The sequence below is a fragment of the Lonchura striata genome, chromosome 5 (assembly GCF_046129695.1).
Source record: "Lonchura striata isolate bLonStr1 chromosome 5, bLonStr1.mat, whole genome shotgun sequence".
Lineage (NCBI taxonomy): Eukaryota > Metazoa > Chordata > Aves > Passeriformes > Estrildidae > Lonchura > Lonchura striata.
In genome coordinates this window covers 10,514,182-10,534,793 of record NC_134607.1, presented here as the reverse complement: position 1 = coordinate 10,534,793, position 20,612 = coordinate 10,514,182, and the positions used below count along the sequence as shown (strand labels likewise).

The window sequence follows — 20,612 nt, the reverse complement described above, 5'->3', positions numbered from 1 at the left end:
GCCCCGCGTTTTGTGTTCTTTTAAGTGTTTATTTATTCCTCCCGAGCCCTGGGGCTGAGAACGCTGCTCCTCCGCATCCCCAGGCACCGCGGGCATGCCCTCCTGCCCCCATGGTGCCAGCCCTCCACGTGTCCGGCGGCGCCCGGCCCCGCGTATCCCTGGCGGTGCCGGGGGCCGGCGGAGAGAGGCCGGTGCCTCCGCCAGCATCCGCCGGGCCCGGGGCGTGTGAGGCGCCATCTTTGAGAGCCACGAGCGGCCACCCGGGGAAGATGCCCCGGGCCTCCGGTCACCAGCGCGGGGCCAGCAGCGAGGGACGGAGGGACAAGCTCGGGAAAGCCCCGGGATACGCTGGCTCTCCGATGGCGGCCCGGGAGGCGCTCTTTTGGGCTCGAGTTTGAAGCCTTAGGAGTCAAGAGGACTAAGCGCAAGAAATACATCGAAATACCTCTTCTCTCAAAAAAAAAAAAAAAAAAAAAAAAAAAATCCACCCCAAACTCCAAAACCATAAAAACATTTTGGCACAGGAAATTCCATTTTTATACACCAAGAGGGCACATCATTCCCAATTACCATAGAGGAGACTCAGAAGCATTTATGTTGGTAAAGCCCTCTTTTGAATCCAGCTGTTAACCCAGCACTAAACGCTGTCCCTAAGTGCCACATCCACGTCTTTGAAATCCCTCCCGGGATGGTCACTCCACCACTGTCCGGGCTAGGTCGTTCCAATGCCTGAGCACCCTTCCATGAAGAAATGGCAATACTGTACTAAGGGTGCTGCATCCTTTACTTTCACCTCCACCAGAGACCCGTGAAGAGATGGATACTCAAAGGAAAACTGTTGTTATTTCTTGCAGTCGTTTCCTCCTGTGCCAGGCTGAGGGACTTTGAAACACACAATAATGAAGACCATACTTCTTATATATGGCAGTTTTCTTTATTGATTGCTTGATGTGAAACAATATCAATCTGGATTTTTTTCCCCCACACATTACAAAAAAAATTAAATTGGCTCAGTCTGCAATCTTTTAAGCACAGCCATATTAATTATGAGGAAAAAAAAAAAAAAGAAAAGAGAAAAAAAAAAAACCTTCTAAAAAGTCTACCAAATAGAGCATTTACAAATGCACAAAAACATGCCACTTTGGCTTTATGGGGAAAAAATATTGTCTTCTAGATTAAAAAAAAATCTTTTAACATAAATAAGTTAGTATAATTTCTCAGTGTCTTTACAGAGTTATGTACACAGGTACACTTCAAACTTTTTTTTTATTTTTACATACAAGTACACAGGCAACGTAGAAATACTGTTTAAAGATGTAGTATCCCTTTTTCTCTCACACTCAGGAAGTGGGTCAGATCAGAAAACAACAATATTCCAGATTCAGAGCAAAAGCCTTCCAGATTAGGTAAAAAAAATAATCAGGAAATGTATTCAGGTGGGATGATTTTACACAACTTTTTACAGGTTACCAGTTTTGGTATATGGATTTGGAGAGTGGGAGAGCGAGGAACTTCTGCTACTACATAACGGAATCATCACAGCTCCCTCCTCTTCAGTTCAATGCTGGAGGAAGAAATTTCACAATAACCTGCTCTGAGCAGTTAACACGATGATACATAAAAAAAAAAAAACTAAACAAATTTTTAAAAAAAGAGAGGAAAAACACTATGGACCCACTTAAAGGGACAATACATCTTCAAGTAATAAAAAACCTACACTGCTTCTCTTCATAGATTTCTTGGCTTGCTAGATTGTGAAAGCAAGTTCCAATCGGTCACCCTCTTCCAGTCCCTCCCCCCTCCCAACAAGTTTTATGTGCTACATAAGGTAAAAACTATATACACAGGTAGTACAATGAAGCAAATAAGGAAACACCTAATTGCACAATGCTACATCCAATGCTTTTAGAGGCAGGTCTTTTAAGAGTGCCTAAAATTTAGTGTTATTGTTTGCTTTTTGTTGCTGTTGTTTTGTTGCTGGTTGTTTTTGTTTTGTTTTGTTTTTTTTCAGTGCTTGTACAGGACCTCCATGTCCCGAAGATCGGCGATATGTATTTTTTTCCTTTCCCACTACAACTCTTCATCTTTCTCTCTTCATCGCCACCCGCCGCACCCGACGAACGAGGACGCATATCCTCTGTTCTGCAACGGGAATAATGAAGGAAAAAAAAAAAAAAAAGAATAAAAAGACCGGGGAAAGCGATTAGAAAACATCGACAAGAAACGCGATCCGCGGTGCAACCGGTTCAAACCGACACCGCATCCCCAGGGCGGCGGGCCCGGCCCGGGCGGGGCCCCTGCCGCCCCCCCGCGCCGGCCGTGCTCTCGCACCGCTGCCAGCGGCCCCGAGCCTCCATCCCTCGGCGGGGAACGCGGAGGGACCCCTCCCGAGCCCCCACCCCTAAAAGCGGGCGGGAGTGGCGGCATTCGCACGGCCGCGCTCGGCCACGGCTCACCCCAGCGGGACTAATTTGTTGCAACTTCTGCTTTACAGCTTAGTATCTCTCTGCACAATCACAAATCGTTTTATTGTAAACCTCATTCCTAACCTCGGCTCCCAAACCGCCAGCGCAACTTTTACCAACTCTCCCCGCACCAGCCCTCGCCTCAAAACAAAAAGGGGGTAGGGGAAAGAAAAAAAAAAAAAAAAAACCTGCACAACCCAGCCTCCCATTAACCCACTCCCTTCTCTCCCTTCTCCCTGCCAGCCTCTAAAACCAAACCAAAACAACACAAGAAAAACGGGCGGGGGGGGGGGGGGGGGGGGGGAGGAGGGGGGGGGCGGGAACCCCATACCAAACACAACAACCTTGCATTGCTCGGATTTTGAGAAAGTGCCCGGATTCCCCTTAAACCAAACTTCTTGACTTATTTCTCCCGCAGTGCGAGGTGGCCGCGACATGCGACGGTAAGGCTGACACTGGAGGTGAAAACGCCCCAGGAGCAGGGAACAGGGGAAGTCCCCCGAAATCCGCTGGCATCTGACAGCATGCACCAGCCGCGCTTCCAACTCCACCCCTGCATCCGCACGGTCCTTGGGAAAGGGCCCTCCTTGGCCCCGGTGCCCATCCCGCAGGAAGGCAGGGGCAGTACCACCGCAGCCCCTGCCCCAGCCCCCTGACGCTGCCGAACCCAGGCTGGGCTTCGCTCCTTGTTTTGTTCTTTTCAAGCCCTGCACCTCCCACTCCCCACCCTCCAACACACACCCACTGCCGAGTGCTCGGGGTAAGCCACCCTTCCTCGAAGAAAACACCCCTCGGCGAGCCCACAGGGGCTCGAAGCCCCCTCCCCACCCCTTTAGAGATGCGGGATAGACACTCGGTCACTCCTTCTTTCCCTTACTTGCATCCTAATGCCAAATCCTAAAGGGAACTGACCTAAACGCTTTACGTTTGATGTCTTCCCGGGCTTGATTTCTTGGGTGTTTGCTCCACTGAATTGGCACTGGGAGAGTCTTCTGAAACCTCTTCTTCTGTTGTATTGGCTCTTTTATTTTGAGGAGAGGAATCTAGGAGGTGAAAATTAAAAACGAAGGGGTCGGGGGGGGGGGGGGGGGGGGAAGAAAGATATTAAAATATTTTCCTTCCAGATGTTTGCTTGGCATCCAGGGGGGGATAGATGGAGCCGAGGGGGAATATTCCCAGATCCCCATGTCAGGTATCAGCTGCGTGAGACGAACAGGGGGTGGGGAGATGGGCTTCTCCCTAGGCAGGAGACCCAAGTTCCCTCTTTTCGGCTAAAATCCATATTCGTCTTTTGCTGAACGCTGTGAACCTCCTCCCACCTGGGCAGGAGCCCGGGTCCCCGCAGTGGAACAGCGAGGGGTTGGGGAATCTGACCCGCGTCTAAGGGCTCGTCCTTGCAAATCATCTACCGGCTCCCACTCTAGGCGGGACCCCCGGGACTGCCAACACTACCCGGGCTTTTTTAGGGGGAAAGGGGCGGGGGTGGTGGGCACACCGAGCCGGTGCCACGCGTGGCAGGGGCGGAAGGGCTGGAGCGCCGGCGCTGACACGAGTGGGACGCGGGGCAGAGCCGTGGGGTACGTTACCATCGGCTGCGGGTCTTTTCCTCTGGGCAGTGCACTGCTCTGCTAAGTCCGTCTGATTTTCTGAAACATCAGTCTTTTGAGCTACACAGTGAGTGTCCTCTGAGATTCCCTGAGAACCGACAAAAACCACGGTTTGGCAATTCCCGTTTACATCCAAGCTCTGGCGGCCGGCGGACTTGCAGACGGCTTTCCGTAGCCGGGGGGGTCTGAAGTAGAAGTCGGGCGAGCTCCCCTTCTCCACGGCTTGCCACTCGTACCTGCCTTCCAGCGGCCTGTGATTCTGGAAATCGAAATTCCACTTCCTCTGGTACATCTCCTCCATCTCCTGCAGGTGTTTCTTAAATTCCCTGTTGAGCTCTTCGTGGTTCACCGGCCCGAAGAGGTTCCGGCACGCTGACGGCTTCGGGTACTCCGACTGCCTGGCCTCCATGCGCTCCAGGGTAGGGCTCCCATTAGAAATGCGGACGTTTGACATCTCCCCGCACGCTGTAGCTCCAGGCGGCGGTTGTTGTTCTCGCTGCTCTCTCTCCGCGGCCTCCGCCGCCCTTTATTTCCCGGCGCCCGGCGACGCCGTTCCGCGCCTCCGCTCCGCGCTGCCCCGCGCTGCGGCCCTGCCTCGGCCCCGCTCGCCTTCGGTCCGCGGAGAAGGGGCGAGGAGGCGCCCTTGCATAAGCACCGGCCCGGGGATGAGCCCCGAGAGCCGCCGCTGCCGCCGCCGGGAAGCCCCGGGCGGGTGAGGAGCGGAGCTCAGCGCTGCCCCCCCGGTGCCGGCCCACCGCCGATGGCGATGGCGCTGGTGCCGATGATGCCCCTGCCGATCGCACCGCCGCCGCGTAGTAAAAGCGAGACGGAAAAAAACAAGAGACGAGCCCTTTTCTTGGTTGCCCAATATGGCGATTGAAGGGAGGCTGACGAAGAAGAAAATGATTGACAGGACGAGTCTATTTAAACAGCCCGGCTGAGCCATTGGTTACAGCGGCGGGCACCGCCCCGTCCTCCCGGTCCTGCCCCGCCGCCGCCGCCGGCTCTAAAGGTGGGACGGGGAGAGCTGGGAGCGAAGGGAAAACGAGAGGGGTGGGACGACACTGTCGAACCTGTTCTTATCCCTCTGTAAAGCCCGCAAAACCCGACGGGATTTGTGCCACCCCACAAAAACACGCACCCCATTCCGCTGCTGGCCCGAATGCCTGAGGAATAGTGACGGCTGGTTTTGAGTCAGAGCAGTGACAGCAGAGGCTCACCGCGCTGGTTTGGCCGGGCTGGGCTCTGGCGACACGTCCCCGATGAGGTCGGGGGCTGGGGGCAAGCTCGGGGCTAGTGGGCAGGTTGACCACCCCACGGCATGCCGCGGGGACCAGCACCCTGATCCGCAGCATCCTGAGCGCACTGCCTGCGGAGATGGGCTGATGGCTCCTAGTGTCAAGGCGATCATCTCCTGCCCTCTCGGCAGAGAGAGGACTAGATTAAGAAATGTCTCTAAAATAACATCTGCCGGGATTTCAGATGTCAGCTACTCAGGGAAAGAAAAAAAATATAGCATTGGGGTTTGTCCTGTTTGTGTGATCAAAAGATCAGATGAGCAAAAAGTCATAGCCAGGGATTTTCTAAGCAATTTCCTCGTATAGTTAAGAGCAGGTGTAGTGGACATAAGAGCAATTGTGCACTCCTCTCTGGCCCCCTTTTCTCCAGCCCTTTTCCACAGCCATCTTCACTCACCAGTCAGGGAAGGCCCCCAGAGTGTTGTGTGACACTGCAGGATCTCTCAGGCACTAAAGGTTGTGACATTTCCAGGTGTCCAGATCTGGTGACTGAATCTTTGGCAGGCCCTGAAGGCTCTTCACACCAATCCATCTGGACATGTCTCTTGCAAGCAGAGCAAATCTATCCAAACTTCACTGTGGGAGGGTGAGGGGGATACACAAGTATCTCAACAGGGCAGGGGTCTATATAATTTGGTTTAACTGGTTGAGATGAGAGTCAGCAGGTTTGGCCTTGAAAATGTGGAGATTTTACACACTGGAGAGAGGACACAGCAGGAGGACACATGGGAGAAAGGACACAGCAGGAGGACACATTGAAGAGAGGACACAACAGTGGACTTCACACGGTGCTCAAACCCAGGCCAGCACTTTGCTGGCCATCATCAGTCCTCCTCCAGGCCTCCAGCTTATGCTCACACCACTCAGCAGAGTACCATCAGACCCAAGTTCAAAAAAATTATGTGTACAGGCAAAAAAAAAAAAAAAAAAAAAAAAAAAAAAAAAAACCAAAACAAAACAAATTAGATTAGTTTAAAAACCACAAGGTTGAAATACATTATTAGCCACATTATTTTTATTTATATGCTGGGGATTTTAATACTTGGAAGTTGTTTTTAACTGCTCTCAGAAATTACAAGTTTCAGCAATTCACTTGTAAAAAATTATAGCTAATATTCACATGTCTGCAGGACCTGAGATTATTTTTCAAGTTGCAAGTCCATGATAAAACTCCATCAGCTGGAAAAAAGTGGGCCTGCATCTGCTGTATTTGCAGGATTTCATCTTCATTTCTCTAGGTTTTCCTGTCTTTGACTTCCATTGTCAACAGCAAGAACACTCCATTTCAAGCTTCATTTTCTCTGTCAGGTGTAGGGACACTGAGCTTGTTTTGTTGATCCACACAAGAAAGTTGTGACTAAGTGATCTGCAGAAAGTGTCCAAGGATGCCTAGGGCTCATCCTGTCGATGGGGGCTTCCCTGCTGGTAACCTACTGAGTGTCCCACCTGAGATTCCTTAGGTGAGGGGTTCCCATTCTCCACTCTCTGGGAGTCTCTGCTTGTCTCCCTAATCCACAAGGGAAAGGCAGCCCTCTTGACTGTAGGATTATGACAGTTGTACCAGAGTATAAACACAAACTAGGAAAAAGAAAAAAAATGTGGGGAGTATGGGTTTCCAAATAGTGGAAAAGACTCTGTACCCGAGTAAAGCAGCAGAAACATGACAGCAGTGCAACAGAGAGAACTGATTTATCTGAAGCCTTTGGAAAAAAAAAATAAAATAATAAAAAAAAAAAAGTCACTGTAGGACAAAAACCTTCTGGGTTTTGTTGTTGTTGTTGTTGTTCTGTTTATATTTTCTTTAGCACAAGGGCCTGAAACTGAGTCCCTGGATGATGTACAAGTATATTGAGCACGAATAATTAAATCCAAAGGGGCGGAGGGGGGGGGTGGGGCGGGGGGAGAGAAGAGGGGCGCGAATAATTTAAGCCGTTGATGGAAGCAACGGAGAAAATGAATGAGAAATGGTCTGCCCCTCGGTTTATCCCTCTGTCCCTTCTCCTCTATCACCCTGCCTCGCTGTCAGAGGGACTGGGGAGAGGGAAAGGGGAGAGGGTGTACCCCCGAAGCTGCGGTAGCTGCGCGTCTTTCTGGGGACAGCACAACCCCCAGCCCGTGCCGCCGGAAACGTTAGGGTCGCGCTGGGACAAATCAACAAGAAAGGGGGTAAAATTAAGGAGGAAAAAAAAAAAAAAAAGTCAGAGTCTCTCCCCCGTGGCGGGAGCATCCGCATCCCCGGAGTATCGGCGGCCGTGCTCTGGGATCGGGGTTGGTTCCCGCCGTTCTTTCGGCTCTCGCGGCTCGTCCCCCCACCTCTTCCATGCGAGCTCGGATATCCACCTTAAATCGCTGCGGCTGCAGAGGAGGAAAGAAAAAAAAAAAAAAACCCAAAAAACAAAAAACAAACAAAAACAAACAAAAAAATACAAAAACCGAAAAAAAAAAAAAAAAGAAAAAATAAAAAAGAACGCTGTGTCTGCAGCGACCTTGCCATGATCTAAAGTGTTTTGTTTACAGTCAGCACCTCCAATGGCTGCAGCAAATCGGGACAGAGGCAGGCGCCCGCCCGTAGTAGCAGTGAAACGTGGAAAAAAAAAATACAGGAAAAAATATACTCGAAAGTCCCGGAGTGAAGCTGTGGAAAGATCAGAGCGCCATCGTCTTGTTAAAGAGGGGTACAGCAGTGGGGCTGCGGGGGAGGCGGTGCGGGGTGGGGACGGGGGCCAGGGCTGAGCCTCCCGCAGAGCTCCAGCCTCCACAGCCGGCTCTGCCCCCTCCGGGGCCGGTTCAGCCAGTCAAAGACCGGAGGAGAGCATTAGAGAAAAAAAGGAAACCAAACAACAGCACGAAACTTGGAGGAGTGAAGCAGGGAGGAGGGAGGAGTGTTTGTAGGAAGGTCTGGGTGGCTGTTCTAACAGGCTCTGTACACCCTATCCCCTCTCTTCCCACTACCCCTCTCCTCGCTCTTGTTTGGGTTTTTCCACTGGCAGAGCTGCTCGCTGTTTCTCTTTCCACCAGAATCGCTTAGGCAAGCCTCCCGTCTTCTTTTTGGCCACCCGCCTTCCCCAACACTTCATAAAGCTGTCCCGTGATCCAGCAAAGCCCATCCAAACTGCACACACAAAGTATCTAGGTTGCTTGGGATTTTATATATTCCCTTGCAAATAGGGGGAAAATTGGGAATCATACCTGAGCTCCTCCACCAGGATGTGTCCTCCAGAGTCGAGGATGAAAAAAGCAGAGATATTGCATGACCCATCTGGAGGTTTGCTCCTAACCCACCTCAGCTATTACTAAGCCACAGCTACTTCCCCGCCTCTCCAGGTTTACACCAAGTGCTGATTCCTTCAGGAGATGTGGGGTGAGCCTGCCATGAGATTTGGGGTGCAGGCCCCAAGTATTCACCATATAATATTCACTTAACAGGAGCCCTTTCCTTCTAGGCAGGATTAGGACCCGGTGAGGTTCAGCAGCAGAGACTGTCAGGAAGGAAGGAACCACTTCAGTGTACAAAGGCTCTGGGACATGATCCAGCAGTGACCAGGAGCAGAGCACTCCCTAGGGGGGCAAGGAAACACTACCCTCCTGTTCAAGTGGCATTTGAGACCTTCTGCTCATTTGCTGTAAACTCTAGAGGGAGCCTAAGGACAGAGATCAGGCCAGCGCCAGGACCTGACCTTGCTGTTGGCAGCGTCCCCAGTGCTGTCCCTGGGCAAGTCCCATTCCCATCCCTGCTGCTGGCACTTCTGCGGGCTCTGCTCCCGCTCCCCTCTTGGCAGGTGGGGCCAGGGGTGCCCAGGGGTCCCGGACCTGCCAACACCTGCAGCAGCCTTGGGTGGGCTCAGATGCCAGGACCAGCCCAGGGGATTTTGAGTCCTTGTGGTGGTGTTCCTGCAGGTACAGCTTGGGAGTGTCCTTAATGGGATTTGGGTTGTCCTTAGGGGGATTTGAGGGTGTCCTTAATGGGATTTGTTTTTAAAGTCAGGTGCTGTGTCAGAAATGCCTCTTCTGTGCTATAACGATAGGGTAGGTTACACAGTTATGTCTGCAGAAGATACAGGTTAAATTACTAGCACTGAAAGTATTCATTCCAAAGAGAGATCTCATTCTTCAAAGAGAGAGCTTTCTGCAGCTCTCTGCTTGTCACCAACTCCCCCTGACTTGCTAAAGAAGGAGTCCTTCTGAAATACCCTGATTTTGTCTCAGGGAAGACTGGCTCAGACAATTTAATTTTTGTTTTTCATTTTGTTTGACGTGCAAAATAGGAGCAAGCTTGAACTGCCCCTGAAGCACAGGTGAAGCCAGGAGTGTCCTATAGCCAGAAGTGATGGATGTACTTTTCTGGGTAACCAACTTCTCCTTTTTCAAACCAGGAATAAGAAAGAAAGAGGATGTTAATATACAGTCTCTAAAAATAAATACACACACTTACACATGATTATGTTGTCCCAGCAAACAATACTGTTGTAGAGGTGGGGCCTAAATCAGTAAATTGATTACTTGCTGTGAAGTGACCTAATTTCTCTGAAGAAAACACACCATATGAAAAAAAAGTAATCTTCAGTCTATCGCCATGTCTGTAAGACTTCTCATTTAATACATGACATAACCCATGCCACTTCATTAGAATAGCAAATTTTTAGCATAAGAGTCTTAACTAGAGGCTTCTTATGGCAGCTAAAGTTCCCTTTCCATGTTCCTTCCCATCCTTTCTGTTCCTCTCTCCCTCCCCTTCCCCTTCTTCTTCCATTTCCTTCTCCCTCTCTCCCTCTCCCTTTTCAGGGTGTGGAGAGGATTAACCCACTCCATGTTTATAAAATTCTGAGTATCAAAAACCCAAAGCAAAAGCTGAGCACCAACAATAACCAGGAGCCATCATTGTCACTATGAGATTAAAGAGTTTTCCAGCCCCTTGCTCTGCCACCTATGCCTTTAAGAAAGTTTCCCAACAGAAGAATTATGTGCAGTGGAAATGAGTTGTCCTGTTTTTCTACAAAGCCTGAAGTGAACCTTTCTGGGAAGGGAATGATATTTTGTAGCAATATTTTCTCAAGTACAATTCTTTAGGTTCCCGAGTGATGACACATTGTACAGTAATTCTCTTGGCACAAGGCGTTCATCTGTGAGAAGGGATGCTGGCACCATTTCTTACAGCCATTCATTAAAAACACCCTGTCATGTGTTATGTTCCTCTGACATGTTTAACGTTTTTATGAAATGCATGAAATTATATGGTGCCTGGATAATTTTTTTCCCAGAACACAGCACTAACCTCTAAGTCAGTTACTGAACATTGTTGGAAGAGCTTGTTATTTTTCGTCAGTGTTGTGTTTTGGTTTCATTTGGTAGGATCCCAACTTCATGCAACAGGATTTTTCAGAAATGCAGAACTATGTAAATGTGATGCTTATAGCTGAACACAAAGAGGACGCTCACCAAAAAAATACCCCAACATAAAAACATCTGCATATGTTAGAATTTTAGGCATTCTAGGTGCTGTTTACATAAGAATCTAGCCCAGTTCTCTTTTTTACTTTTATTTTTCTTTTCTCTTTTTTCTTTTTCTTCTTTTTCTTCTTTTTCTTCTTTTTCTTCTTTTTCTTCTTTTTCTTCTTTTTCTTCTTTTTCTTCTTTTTCTTTTTCTTTTTCTTTCTTTTTAGTTTTGTCTCTTTTTTTTCTTTTCATTTTTTTTCTTTCCCCAATGGGCTGTATTAATTGCCTTAGGATCAAGAGGTCTACAAACATCTTCCTTATATAAACAGAGGAACTGGTCTGGCTACTTTCTAAACCCTTTAAGGAAGATGACCCATCTCACATACCAAAATGATGGCATTAAGTAACAGGTTACTATCAGGGCTTGGGATCTGGTTCTGGCTTCCCTTGGCCATGTCATGCACATTGCTGCCACTCTTGGCATCTCCATTTCTTCCCTCACCCTTTTCCTAATCTGTTTAGACTTTTAGCCATTGGAAACACTCTGTTTGTACAGTACCACATCTTGTTTGTATTAACCAAGCTAGCAAGGCAATTGTACAGGTCCGGGATGCAAAAGCCAGGGCATAAACCTACAGTAATGGGATGCTATTACAGAGGAAGATGGAAAGTAGATCCTGCAAGCATCTGGCAGTGGGAAAATTGTTATGAGGTAGGTGACAGGCATTTCAGAGAATCATAGAATCACAAAACGTCTTGGGTTGGAAGGGACCATAAAGATCATCCAGTTTTCCACCTTCCTGCCTTGGGCAGGGCCACCTTCCACTATCCCAGTTTGCTCAGAGCCCCATGAAGCCTGGCCTTGGACACTTCAAAGATCCAGGGGCAGTCACAGCTTTTCTGGGCACCCTATGCCAGGGCCTCAGCGCCCTCACAGAGAAGAATTTCTTCCTAATACCCAATCTCAGCTTTCTCTCTGTCAGTGTGAAGCCATTTCCCCTTCTCCTGTGACTCCAGGCCCTTGTGAAAACATGTACTCCACCACCATCCTTCCAGCCGTACCCGCTAGGATGATCCTGAAAGGGCAAGACAGGGCAAGAGCCTCCTGAGCCCAGTAATCAAGGGGCTGCATCAGTGCTCCTGAGTCTGTTCATGACTGACCTAAACAAGCCAAGCCTAAAAAAAATAGAGCAAGCTGGCAAGTCAAAAAGCAAACATTATTTCACTGAAGCCAGTCTATTGCAAAATGCACTGTGGCCATGATTTCAGTGGCTTATGAGAAAGATGGCAAAAGAGAGAGAGGCCTTTTATTTACTAGCACTTGTTCTGGGTTTCCCTCATAAGGAGTTAGACGTTTCTCTGAGCAGAAGCCTAGTCTGCTGTGATTTTGACTCTTACAAGCTGCTTGGTTTGATCTGGCTGCCAGCAGCTAAACTGGGATATCTATTCAAAGAGGAGTACCTGAAAGCATCACTTTAAAGGATTTGTCACCTTGTTATCTCTAGTTTGAAAGGCTTTTGAGAACAACATCCACTCAAGATGTTTGCAAAGGACAAAGTTATCATCACAAATATCGCAGTTTATATGTAATAACTGACTTGAAGGACAGCAACGAAACATAGCTAATACTACAAGAGGCCCTGGCAATCCTCCTTGTCTTATGTTTTGCTCCACCTTAAGCCTGCAAAAGACAGGTGGTAAATCACAAAAGCAGCAAAAGCTATGGTCTGACTCAAAAATTGTTCCTTGTATTTCTGTAACAATGTCCTTACAGAAGTTCTGTTCCTGGTGGTCTCCACCACTCTCAAGACATGATCAACCTCTCAGAACTCCTTTGCCCTTCAAAACCAATGAAAACTACTAAAAATTATCCTAAGCCCTCATCTGTCCCTGTGGGTATCTTTTTGAGCCTACAGCGCTCTATTTTTTCAAGCAGGGGCTGAAGAAACTGAGCACAGCCAGAGCATCCCAGGCCAGTAGGGAGCCTTTTCTTGCAAGTCTTCAGAGCAAACTGTGAGATCTTGCTAGAACCTACCTTGGGATTGCTTTGCTCTGGTGTGGTTGTTTTGCTCAGCCCCAGAGTTAGAAACAAAATCCCCAACTCTCAGCACACAGAAGAGCCTGGTCAGCCACCCAACAGGCCACGTAAAGCCTGCTGAGAAAACAGGGCCAGCTCCTCCAAGGCATTCAAGTGTGTAAGCACCTTTGAAAACCTGCCTGTAATGTTCTAGAGGGTGGTTGGCAAGAAGCCTTCTCAGGGTGCCTGGTGGGAAGGGGGAGGTTAGGATGGCTCTGAGGGTGCAAAGTCACTTCAGGGATTTCATAATGCTGGGTTTTCAAAAGAATAATATGTTTGGGTTCTTTATAATTTCTTCTGCTCTTTTGAGGTTTCCTCCTTACCCACAGGAACCAGAAGCTCATTCTGCTGTGAGGGAAAGATTCAAGGATTCTGGCAGTAGCATGGCTTCAGGACTTCGAGATTTAAGACAAAAGCTAATTGACACAGCAGAACAGTGATAAGTGCTCACACCAGAAGCTGAGGTCCACTTTGGCTACACAAAGGAGAAGTGGACTTCAGCTCTGGACATATGCTCTGGAGAAGTATTTGGGAAGACTTTCCAAGGATTCAAAGGTTAGGTTAGGTTCAAAGCTACTGAAGTCCTGTTTTCAAGAGTGACTTTAGCACTAGGGCCCTTGATTTCATTACAGCCATGCAGACCTCCAAGGTAATATTCTCAAAAAGAGTTACATCAATATCGTGTAACTATATCATTTTGCTGCCTGTGAAAAATGTTTCTATTTAACTGAAGTGATTTAAAGTTGGTCCTACAGCTTCTGTGAATGTTCCTAACAATGTTCTAAAATAGCCATTTGTTTCTTCTTACAAATTGCAGTTTTAGTGGAATCTCTTGGTGAGAACAGAAGCATCTTCTACAGCTTTCTTGTCTCCCTGCTAATTCTTGATAGATAAAGCTAATGATAATACAAATAAACTGGTTTTCTTTTGTACATTCAGATATTGGGCACCTGTAGCTTGAGCCCTGGGGGCTAGTTACTTTTGAGCAATTTTACAGAGTTTGTATTTAATGAATAAGTAATTTGATTCTTTTCCTTTTTGACCTCTTCCAAGCGATAACAACCTATCTTTCAGAAAGTCAAGTATGAGGCTTTCTTTTCCTCAGCAAGTACTGAACTCTAGGCCTGGAAAAGGGCCAGAGCACACAGGGACAATGTTCCACAGTAACATTTTGTACCTCATTAAAAAAAATAACAACAACAACAGCCGACTCACATGTGAAATAAAATGTCTTTCTTTTCCTCCTCCCTTTGTTTTACAAATATTAATTTATTCATCATACTTCCTGTAAAAATGCCTGCACACATACACATTCACACTGGATTTTTCTGCTGAAGAAATGATGTGTTAAGATGTCTTGTATTATTTTTATGAATTTAGTTTGGCTTACATCAAGCTACTGTAAAAGATCCCCATCCCCCATCTCAAGGTCTCTATGGCAAGGGATTTCTAGGTGACTTATGGTTTGGATTAATTCAGTTTGGGGGTGCTTCTCTTTAAAAAATCCACAGAAAGCCATTGCTTCTATGTTCTCTCATATTGAGTACCTTAAAGCTGAGAGACTGCTAAGTCACTCTGGAAAATAATGGCCTGGAAGACTTCACCCATCTGTGCAAATACACCACAATCCAATTAAACTGGCAGACTTTGCAATTATTTGCAGATTTCCACAATCTGGCAGCAGCAAACAGATACAGCCTGTGTTGCATAAGCAGGGTTGTCACAAGCCTGTGTGCCCCACAGCCTGACAGAGCTCCCCAAAATCCTGAAGGAGGAGCAGGCAGTGTGGTGTGTCCTGCAGATGGGCACACACCAAAGTGATGGGCTTCAGTGCCATAAGCAACCCCTAGCTGAACTCCTGGACACAGAAGGGCAGAGTTAAACATTACAGTTTGCTGCACCATCCCCTCCACAACTACAATGTCACAAAGTCAATTTTTTAAGAGGTTTCCATCCTTTGCCACTTATTCTTACATCAACTTTAAGCAAGGCCTTTAAACTGAAATTGAAATATAAGAAATTAACAAAAATAAAAGGGTTGTGCATGGGGAATAATCCAGATGATTTTGCAGCACGGCTACAAACTGTTGCTCTTTCACCACTGAGGAAAAGAAAGGTCAAAATGTGAGTGGCCTTTTCTGAGGAAGGAAAAAAGATGCTAAACTCAGTAGTAACGAGACTACTTCTCCAGCCTGTGTCAGCACAGAACTAATATTTGTGCTAGCAGAGGGAATGAGAATTGGAGAAGGGGGAAGATGAGCTGGATGATTTCTGTGGCAGTGCCCATCAGAGTGTTTATAAGGGATGGGATTCCCTCTGCCAGACAAATTGAGATACTCAAAGGCTCAAAAGTACTTTTAGTACTTTGAGTACTCAAAGATACTTTCAATTCAAAGAAGCAGTGTGTTTGTCCCTAACAGCTGATTTGAAACTAATCACGTTAGTCCAAGCTTCAGGCTAACTTCTTAAAATCTAGGCCTAGACTCTTGTAAAAAGCCCACCAAAACAAAAGTTCTTCAAAGTCACTTTTTTTTCCACCATCACCATTTCCAGCTGCACATTTTCACCTTGGTTTCACCTTTTCCCTCAGTGGAGTGGATGCTCCTCTTATGCAAGGTTTTAGCTAGGCCTGGGAAGTGCCTCAGGTTAAATTAGTAATAAAGGGTGGGGCTTTGTTTAATAGTCAGCGTAGCTCCCAGGTCTGGTTCACAGCACAACCCCACCAACAGCCATGTTGGCTGGATGCACAGGTCAGAAAATGGTAGACACTGAATCTTAGCCCCAGGTGCTCAGCCATGGAGGGATTTCCCAGTCCTCAGCTGGTCCCTGCCAGCTGGTATTTCCATACAACATGAGAGTGAGATCCCCCAAAGGAAATGAGATGTTTTCACAAGCTGTGAGGTCACTGAATCCCAGTGCCCCCCACATGTGAGGAGCTGAAGCAGCACTTTGAGCAAGGATCCAAGTAGGTGAATAGTAGGAAAGGCTGAGGTGGGAAGCTCTGGCCTGAGACCTGCTGCTCTCAAGACCTGCTCTAGTCACCACCCATGGCTGCTGCAGGCTCTTCTGGAAACCATGCTCTGCACAAGCTCCAAATACCACAGGAGGAAGGGATGAGGGAAGTGAAATCTCTTTAAACTGTGGAACCCAGCCTGTGTGGGAGACCCATCTCAGCTGGATGAGTCTGCACCATTTCAGCAGCCTTTTCTCTCAAGATCTGCAGACATGAAGATGCTCAAACTCTTCCTTTCCAGAAATGAGGAATCAATCCCTTCAAATTATGGCTGTGTCTTCTCCCACAGCACAGAGCTCAACCAGCAGCTCCCATTTCATATCCCACCTGAACCCCAACCAACAAGCTCTCCCAGATCATCCAGCCTGAGGCTTCCTGTTTGTCTTTTGGGGTTGTTTCAAGTTCAGGGTCTTTTTAAAATGAATATATGTTATTAATTCTCTCTGTCTATTTATTTTGTTCTAATATTTATTTATGTAATGCAAAATTAAAATATTTCACTAGAGGAGAGCTAACAGGCTCTAAAATAAGCAGTTCCATAGTCTTCTCTTAACATCCATTTAAAAATGGATTGAAGTAGCATGATGTTCTAGCCATGTGGTGTATGCACCGTCATAGAAATAAGGGAGAAAATGGATGAAAAAACAGCAAAGTTAAAAGAAATAGTTCCAGAGCATTGTTCTCTACTTGGATTACACAGCTCAGACTTTTAATCTTAAGGCTGGGATTTGTCTCCATTAATGCTGATACATCCCCCTTACTCCTTATTCCTATAGAGTACCTTCTTGCCAGTTCCTGCATCACTTTCTGGGAAACTGAACTCTTCTGGCAAGCAGATCTCCTAGTTTGTCAGCTTTCAAGTCCGTAGAGGTGAAATAGCATTGGCTCATAATTTCTGGGGCAGTTTGCAGTGGTCTATGAAAATCCCAGCTATCACAGAGCACAGGGTTTGAGTCACCTTATTTTAGCTGCAGAAAATGGGATTCCTCATCTGAACTACTCATTTTCCCACCGGATGAAGCACCATGAGAAGACAAGTCCTCCCTCTTCTCTGGAACATTAACTGGGATAGATGGATCACTCTCTGGATGTGCCTGTGTCTTTTTGTGGGCTTCAGAGGGTACCTGCACATCGAGTTCAGACTGGATGTGAGCTTCTAGTCAGCCTGATTTAAAGGAGTCTTGCCCACAGTGCTGGCATTCCCCCTGAGGTTTCCATTTGCAGCAGCACTGTAACAGATGCTGAGAATACATTAAATGCTTTCCTAATGTCACATTCCCATGTCTGCAATCATGGTAATTGCCTCAGCGGAGTTTTGCAATTGCAAACAAGCAGGAAGCCATCTGCAAAGGAATCTGTCTATTAAGATGTGGCCCCTACTCTGGAAGTGCTCAAAAAGCCCCAACACATTTCTTGGGCTTAAGATAGAAAATTAAAAAAAAAAAAAAAAAAATTAAAAAAAAAGAGGTCAGACTCCTGCAGCAGTATGGAAAGTATCCAGAATATACTCCACTGATCCAAGGAATAGACTGACTTTTGCTTTGGGACTGTACTAATTAAATACTGCTAACTACATCTGAATAGAATTAAGTCTAATTTAAGGCCCTTTCTGAGCACTAGGGCAATGTAGGCTTGTCCTAAAAAAAGAAATTACCGACTGCTGACAACAGGTGTCAGCAACAGGAGTGGCTGAACCAGGGCTGAATGTGAATTAGCTGCAAGTGTAGACAAGGACAAGGTAAGTTCAGCAGTGTTGCTGCAGCCACGATAAGACCTGGCTAGAAGCAGGGGTAAACATGGGGAACACAGCAGGTATGAACCAGAGCAGTCAAGAGTGCAGCTGCTCTCATCAGTATGTGCAGATAATCAGTGCAGATCTAATTTTCAGTGGCATAGATAAGGTTTGTTTTAACACCACACATGCCAAAAGTACCTTAGGTTCCCATAGGAATTCTTGGGTGACAGCCAAGGGGAATGTTTTGGAATGAGTACTGCGCTCCCTTTCTCTTACTTCTCCCCCCGGCCCTGTAGTCCACAGGAGTTCCTTCAAGGAGGGATCAGGTGTTTTACTTCTCTTTTCCATGTGTATCTATATTAAGTTGATCAGGAAAGGTGCTATGAAGGCCTTGGACAAACCAGAGCACTACTGGCCTCACCAGTCCTTTGCTGGCAGCTCTTTCACTGCCATTTCCTGCTGGCTCCTCCACTGCTTTTCTCATGTTTCTTTAGCAACATCCCATGTCTCTTCTTCTCCCCCGCCTTGCTCTTTTGCTTTAAAATATACATTTAAGATGGGGGATTTTTCCATGCCCTTTCTCTGTAATTTATCCCATGTGTGTATATGACTCTTCCCATAAAAAGCTTTTGCCCAAGTCTGTCTTTAGTTTTCATGTTTTGGCTTTATTTTTAATAATTTTTGCTGTCATAGTCTTTTTCTCTGCTGCTTTCAAACCCAGGCCTGTTTAACCCTTCCAGCCTTCCTGACCTCCACAAGCACAAACATCAGTTCTCTCTCCATATGCTGTCATTCCTTCTCCATCAAGGAAGCATGAAAAACAGGTTTGTGGTTGGTATTTGTTAACAGAACAAAACCAGCAGGTTAAAATTCCACTGGGCTTGATTTTGATCTGGTAAAAAGAAGGGGTAAGGGCAGGACTGAGAGCTGAGGACACACACTCAGGCTCCCACCTGAGCTTAGTGGGACACCTGCTCCTCCACAGGTATGGGGAGGAGAAAGACAGCAAATCCAGACTCAGTAAAGAAAGGGCAGTTTCATCCATTTCAAAAGAGTCGCACCCACTCCAAATTAACACCCCTGTTTTAATTTACCTTCATACCTCCTGTTAGACTAATTTATCTTTCAAGTCATATTACAAAATGAAAGCTTTGCCAGGGGTTAAGTGTGTTGGACCAAGCTCACAGGCTTTCCCTGCTTCACATAAGTTAGATTTCCTGCAAAGTAAGAAAAGACAATTTCTGCTCCTGATTTGTGACAAGGCTGTATAGTGGATCCACACTTGAGCCCAGAATAAGATCCTTTAATACTGTCTCAAGAAAAACAATTGTCCATATGCCCAGCTTTCCACTGTAGCAAAGTAGATTTATTGTGTTAGAAGGATGCATGGGCTTAACACTGCCTTCAGAAAGCTTAAAAAAGCAAAGAGAACTGTTGATAATGGGCAGGAGCTGGGACAGTCATTGGTGTCACTGTAGAACAGCTGCAGCAATTTTTGGACATCCCACCTCAGGAAGGCTTAACCACTGGACCTTTTCCATCTCCACCTTTAGGAGTTGGGGGGTTTCTGAGTAAGGAGCATCGGAAAGATTCACTGAGAGAACTAGGCTGTTGCTACAGGACCACTAGATTCTCCTTTCCAATAGAATATGCCAGGATATGCAGATGAAAAGCTATCATTTGGAAAAGATGAGTCTGAACTCATTTGGGTCTGAACTCATGCAAATGACCAAATATGTTTGTTGACTTTAAATCTAATAGCAGAAAACATTTCTAAGGGAAGATGAACCACTTGGACCTGAGACATCACCTTCCATGCCATATTTTATGCTATGTTGCTGCTTTTTTTTGTTGGTTTTGTTTGGATTTTTTAAAATAAAACAACAGCACCTCAGATAAATTAGGGTGATTATCAGAGGGAATTCCACTAGAAACATGTACCTTTGGGAACTGGGATAATACATGTGAAGGAAAAAAACTGTTCACCCTTGTTTATTTTGACCTGTCCCCTTGACAGCTCTTTACTTTGTCCTGGAAGTGACAGTGACCAATCACCCCCTCAAGACATTCATTAATTTATTGGCATTTATCATAGATGTCCTCTCCAGTCCTGTAGAATTAGGGAAGGTTCAAAGAACAAGCTCAATTAATGCTTGCATAATTGGGATGGCAAGCCATCCCATACTTTGGACCACATTTGTCACCCTTCCCTGAATGTTTTCCATTTCCACATGCCTTTTCCAAGCTGAGAAGAGCAAAACTGCTCATGGATGTGGGCATACCACAGATTTGTACAGGGGCAGGGTGAACATTGCTGATTTCTGACAAGATTTCATTTGTAAAATGAGTCGAGGTCTTTAGCCCCTGCTGACCCCTGTTCCTGTATTACAGCCCACAAATGTTTCTCCATGACAGTGGTGAGTGCTTAGCTCATTGTTTTCCATGGGAGGCTTTTTCCCATATGCATCACTCTGTGTTTATGCACAGTGACACTAATAATGTATCCATGCTGCCCATTCCCACTGAGCTGCTCTTCAGCTCGCTCATACACTGTTGTTCAGAGCCCAGTGCTCCTGCACAGCTCCCTCTCCTTCTGACAATAGAGCACAGAGAGAGCTGCAGCCTCAAGGGCTGCCTTTCATCCTGGTACCAAGCCAGAGGCAAGGATGCAGCATGCCCAGCCCAGGGGTTACACTGGGGATAACTATCAAGCACAGACAGAACCTCGGGTTCACACTCCCCCTTACTTCACACTTGAACACACGCCTCTGCTCCTCACAACCCAGCCAGAATGAGCCACTTCTGACCAGAGCCACTTCTGACCAAAACCTGTAAAGGCAACTGCCTGCTCCTGAACTTTTCTTTCTGACAGATTCTCTCAGAAACAAATGGCCATGGCTACAAACCTTACATTTCCACTTTTATCCTCTTACTCAGCCTACTCGAGTCACCAGTTTACTTAAATGATTCTTATTACACATAAG

The 20,612-nt window shown here is 46.8% G+C and overlaps 1 protein-coding gene across 1 annotated transcript; it reads right to left on the bottom strand.

Moving 5' to 3' along the window:
• Window positions 1-912: 912 nt before the first annotated feature.
• Window positions 913-4,968, bottom strand: CDKN1B (cyclin dependent kinase inhibitor 1B). The gene is made up of 3 exons (XM_077783278.1): window positions 4,052-4,968; window positions 3,378-3,508; window positions 913-2,142 (listed from the first exon to the last, which is right to left on the bottom strand). Exons 1-2 carry the CDS (start codon window positions 4,524-4,526, stop codon window positions 3,387-3,389), a joined length of 597 nt encoding a protein of 198 aa, XP_077639404.1. The 5' UTR covers window positions 4,527-4,968; the 3' UTR covers window positions 913-2,142; window positions 3,378-3,386.
• Between the last annotated feature and the right edge of the window lie 15,644 nt (window positions 4,969-20,612).

What these genes read in the sequence shown, in the direction of transcription:
- CDKN1B (XM_077783278.1), bottom strand. Translation starts at nt 4,526, where the DNA reads ATGTCAAACGTCCGCATTTCTAATGGGAGCCCTACCCTGGAGCGCATG. An exon ending in GAAAAGACCCGCAGCCGATG is followed by an intron (nt 3,509 to 4,051) that starts GTAACGTACCCC and finishes TTCACCTCCTAG; the next exon opens with ATTCCTCTCCTCAAAATAAA.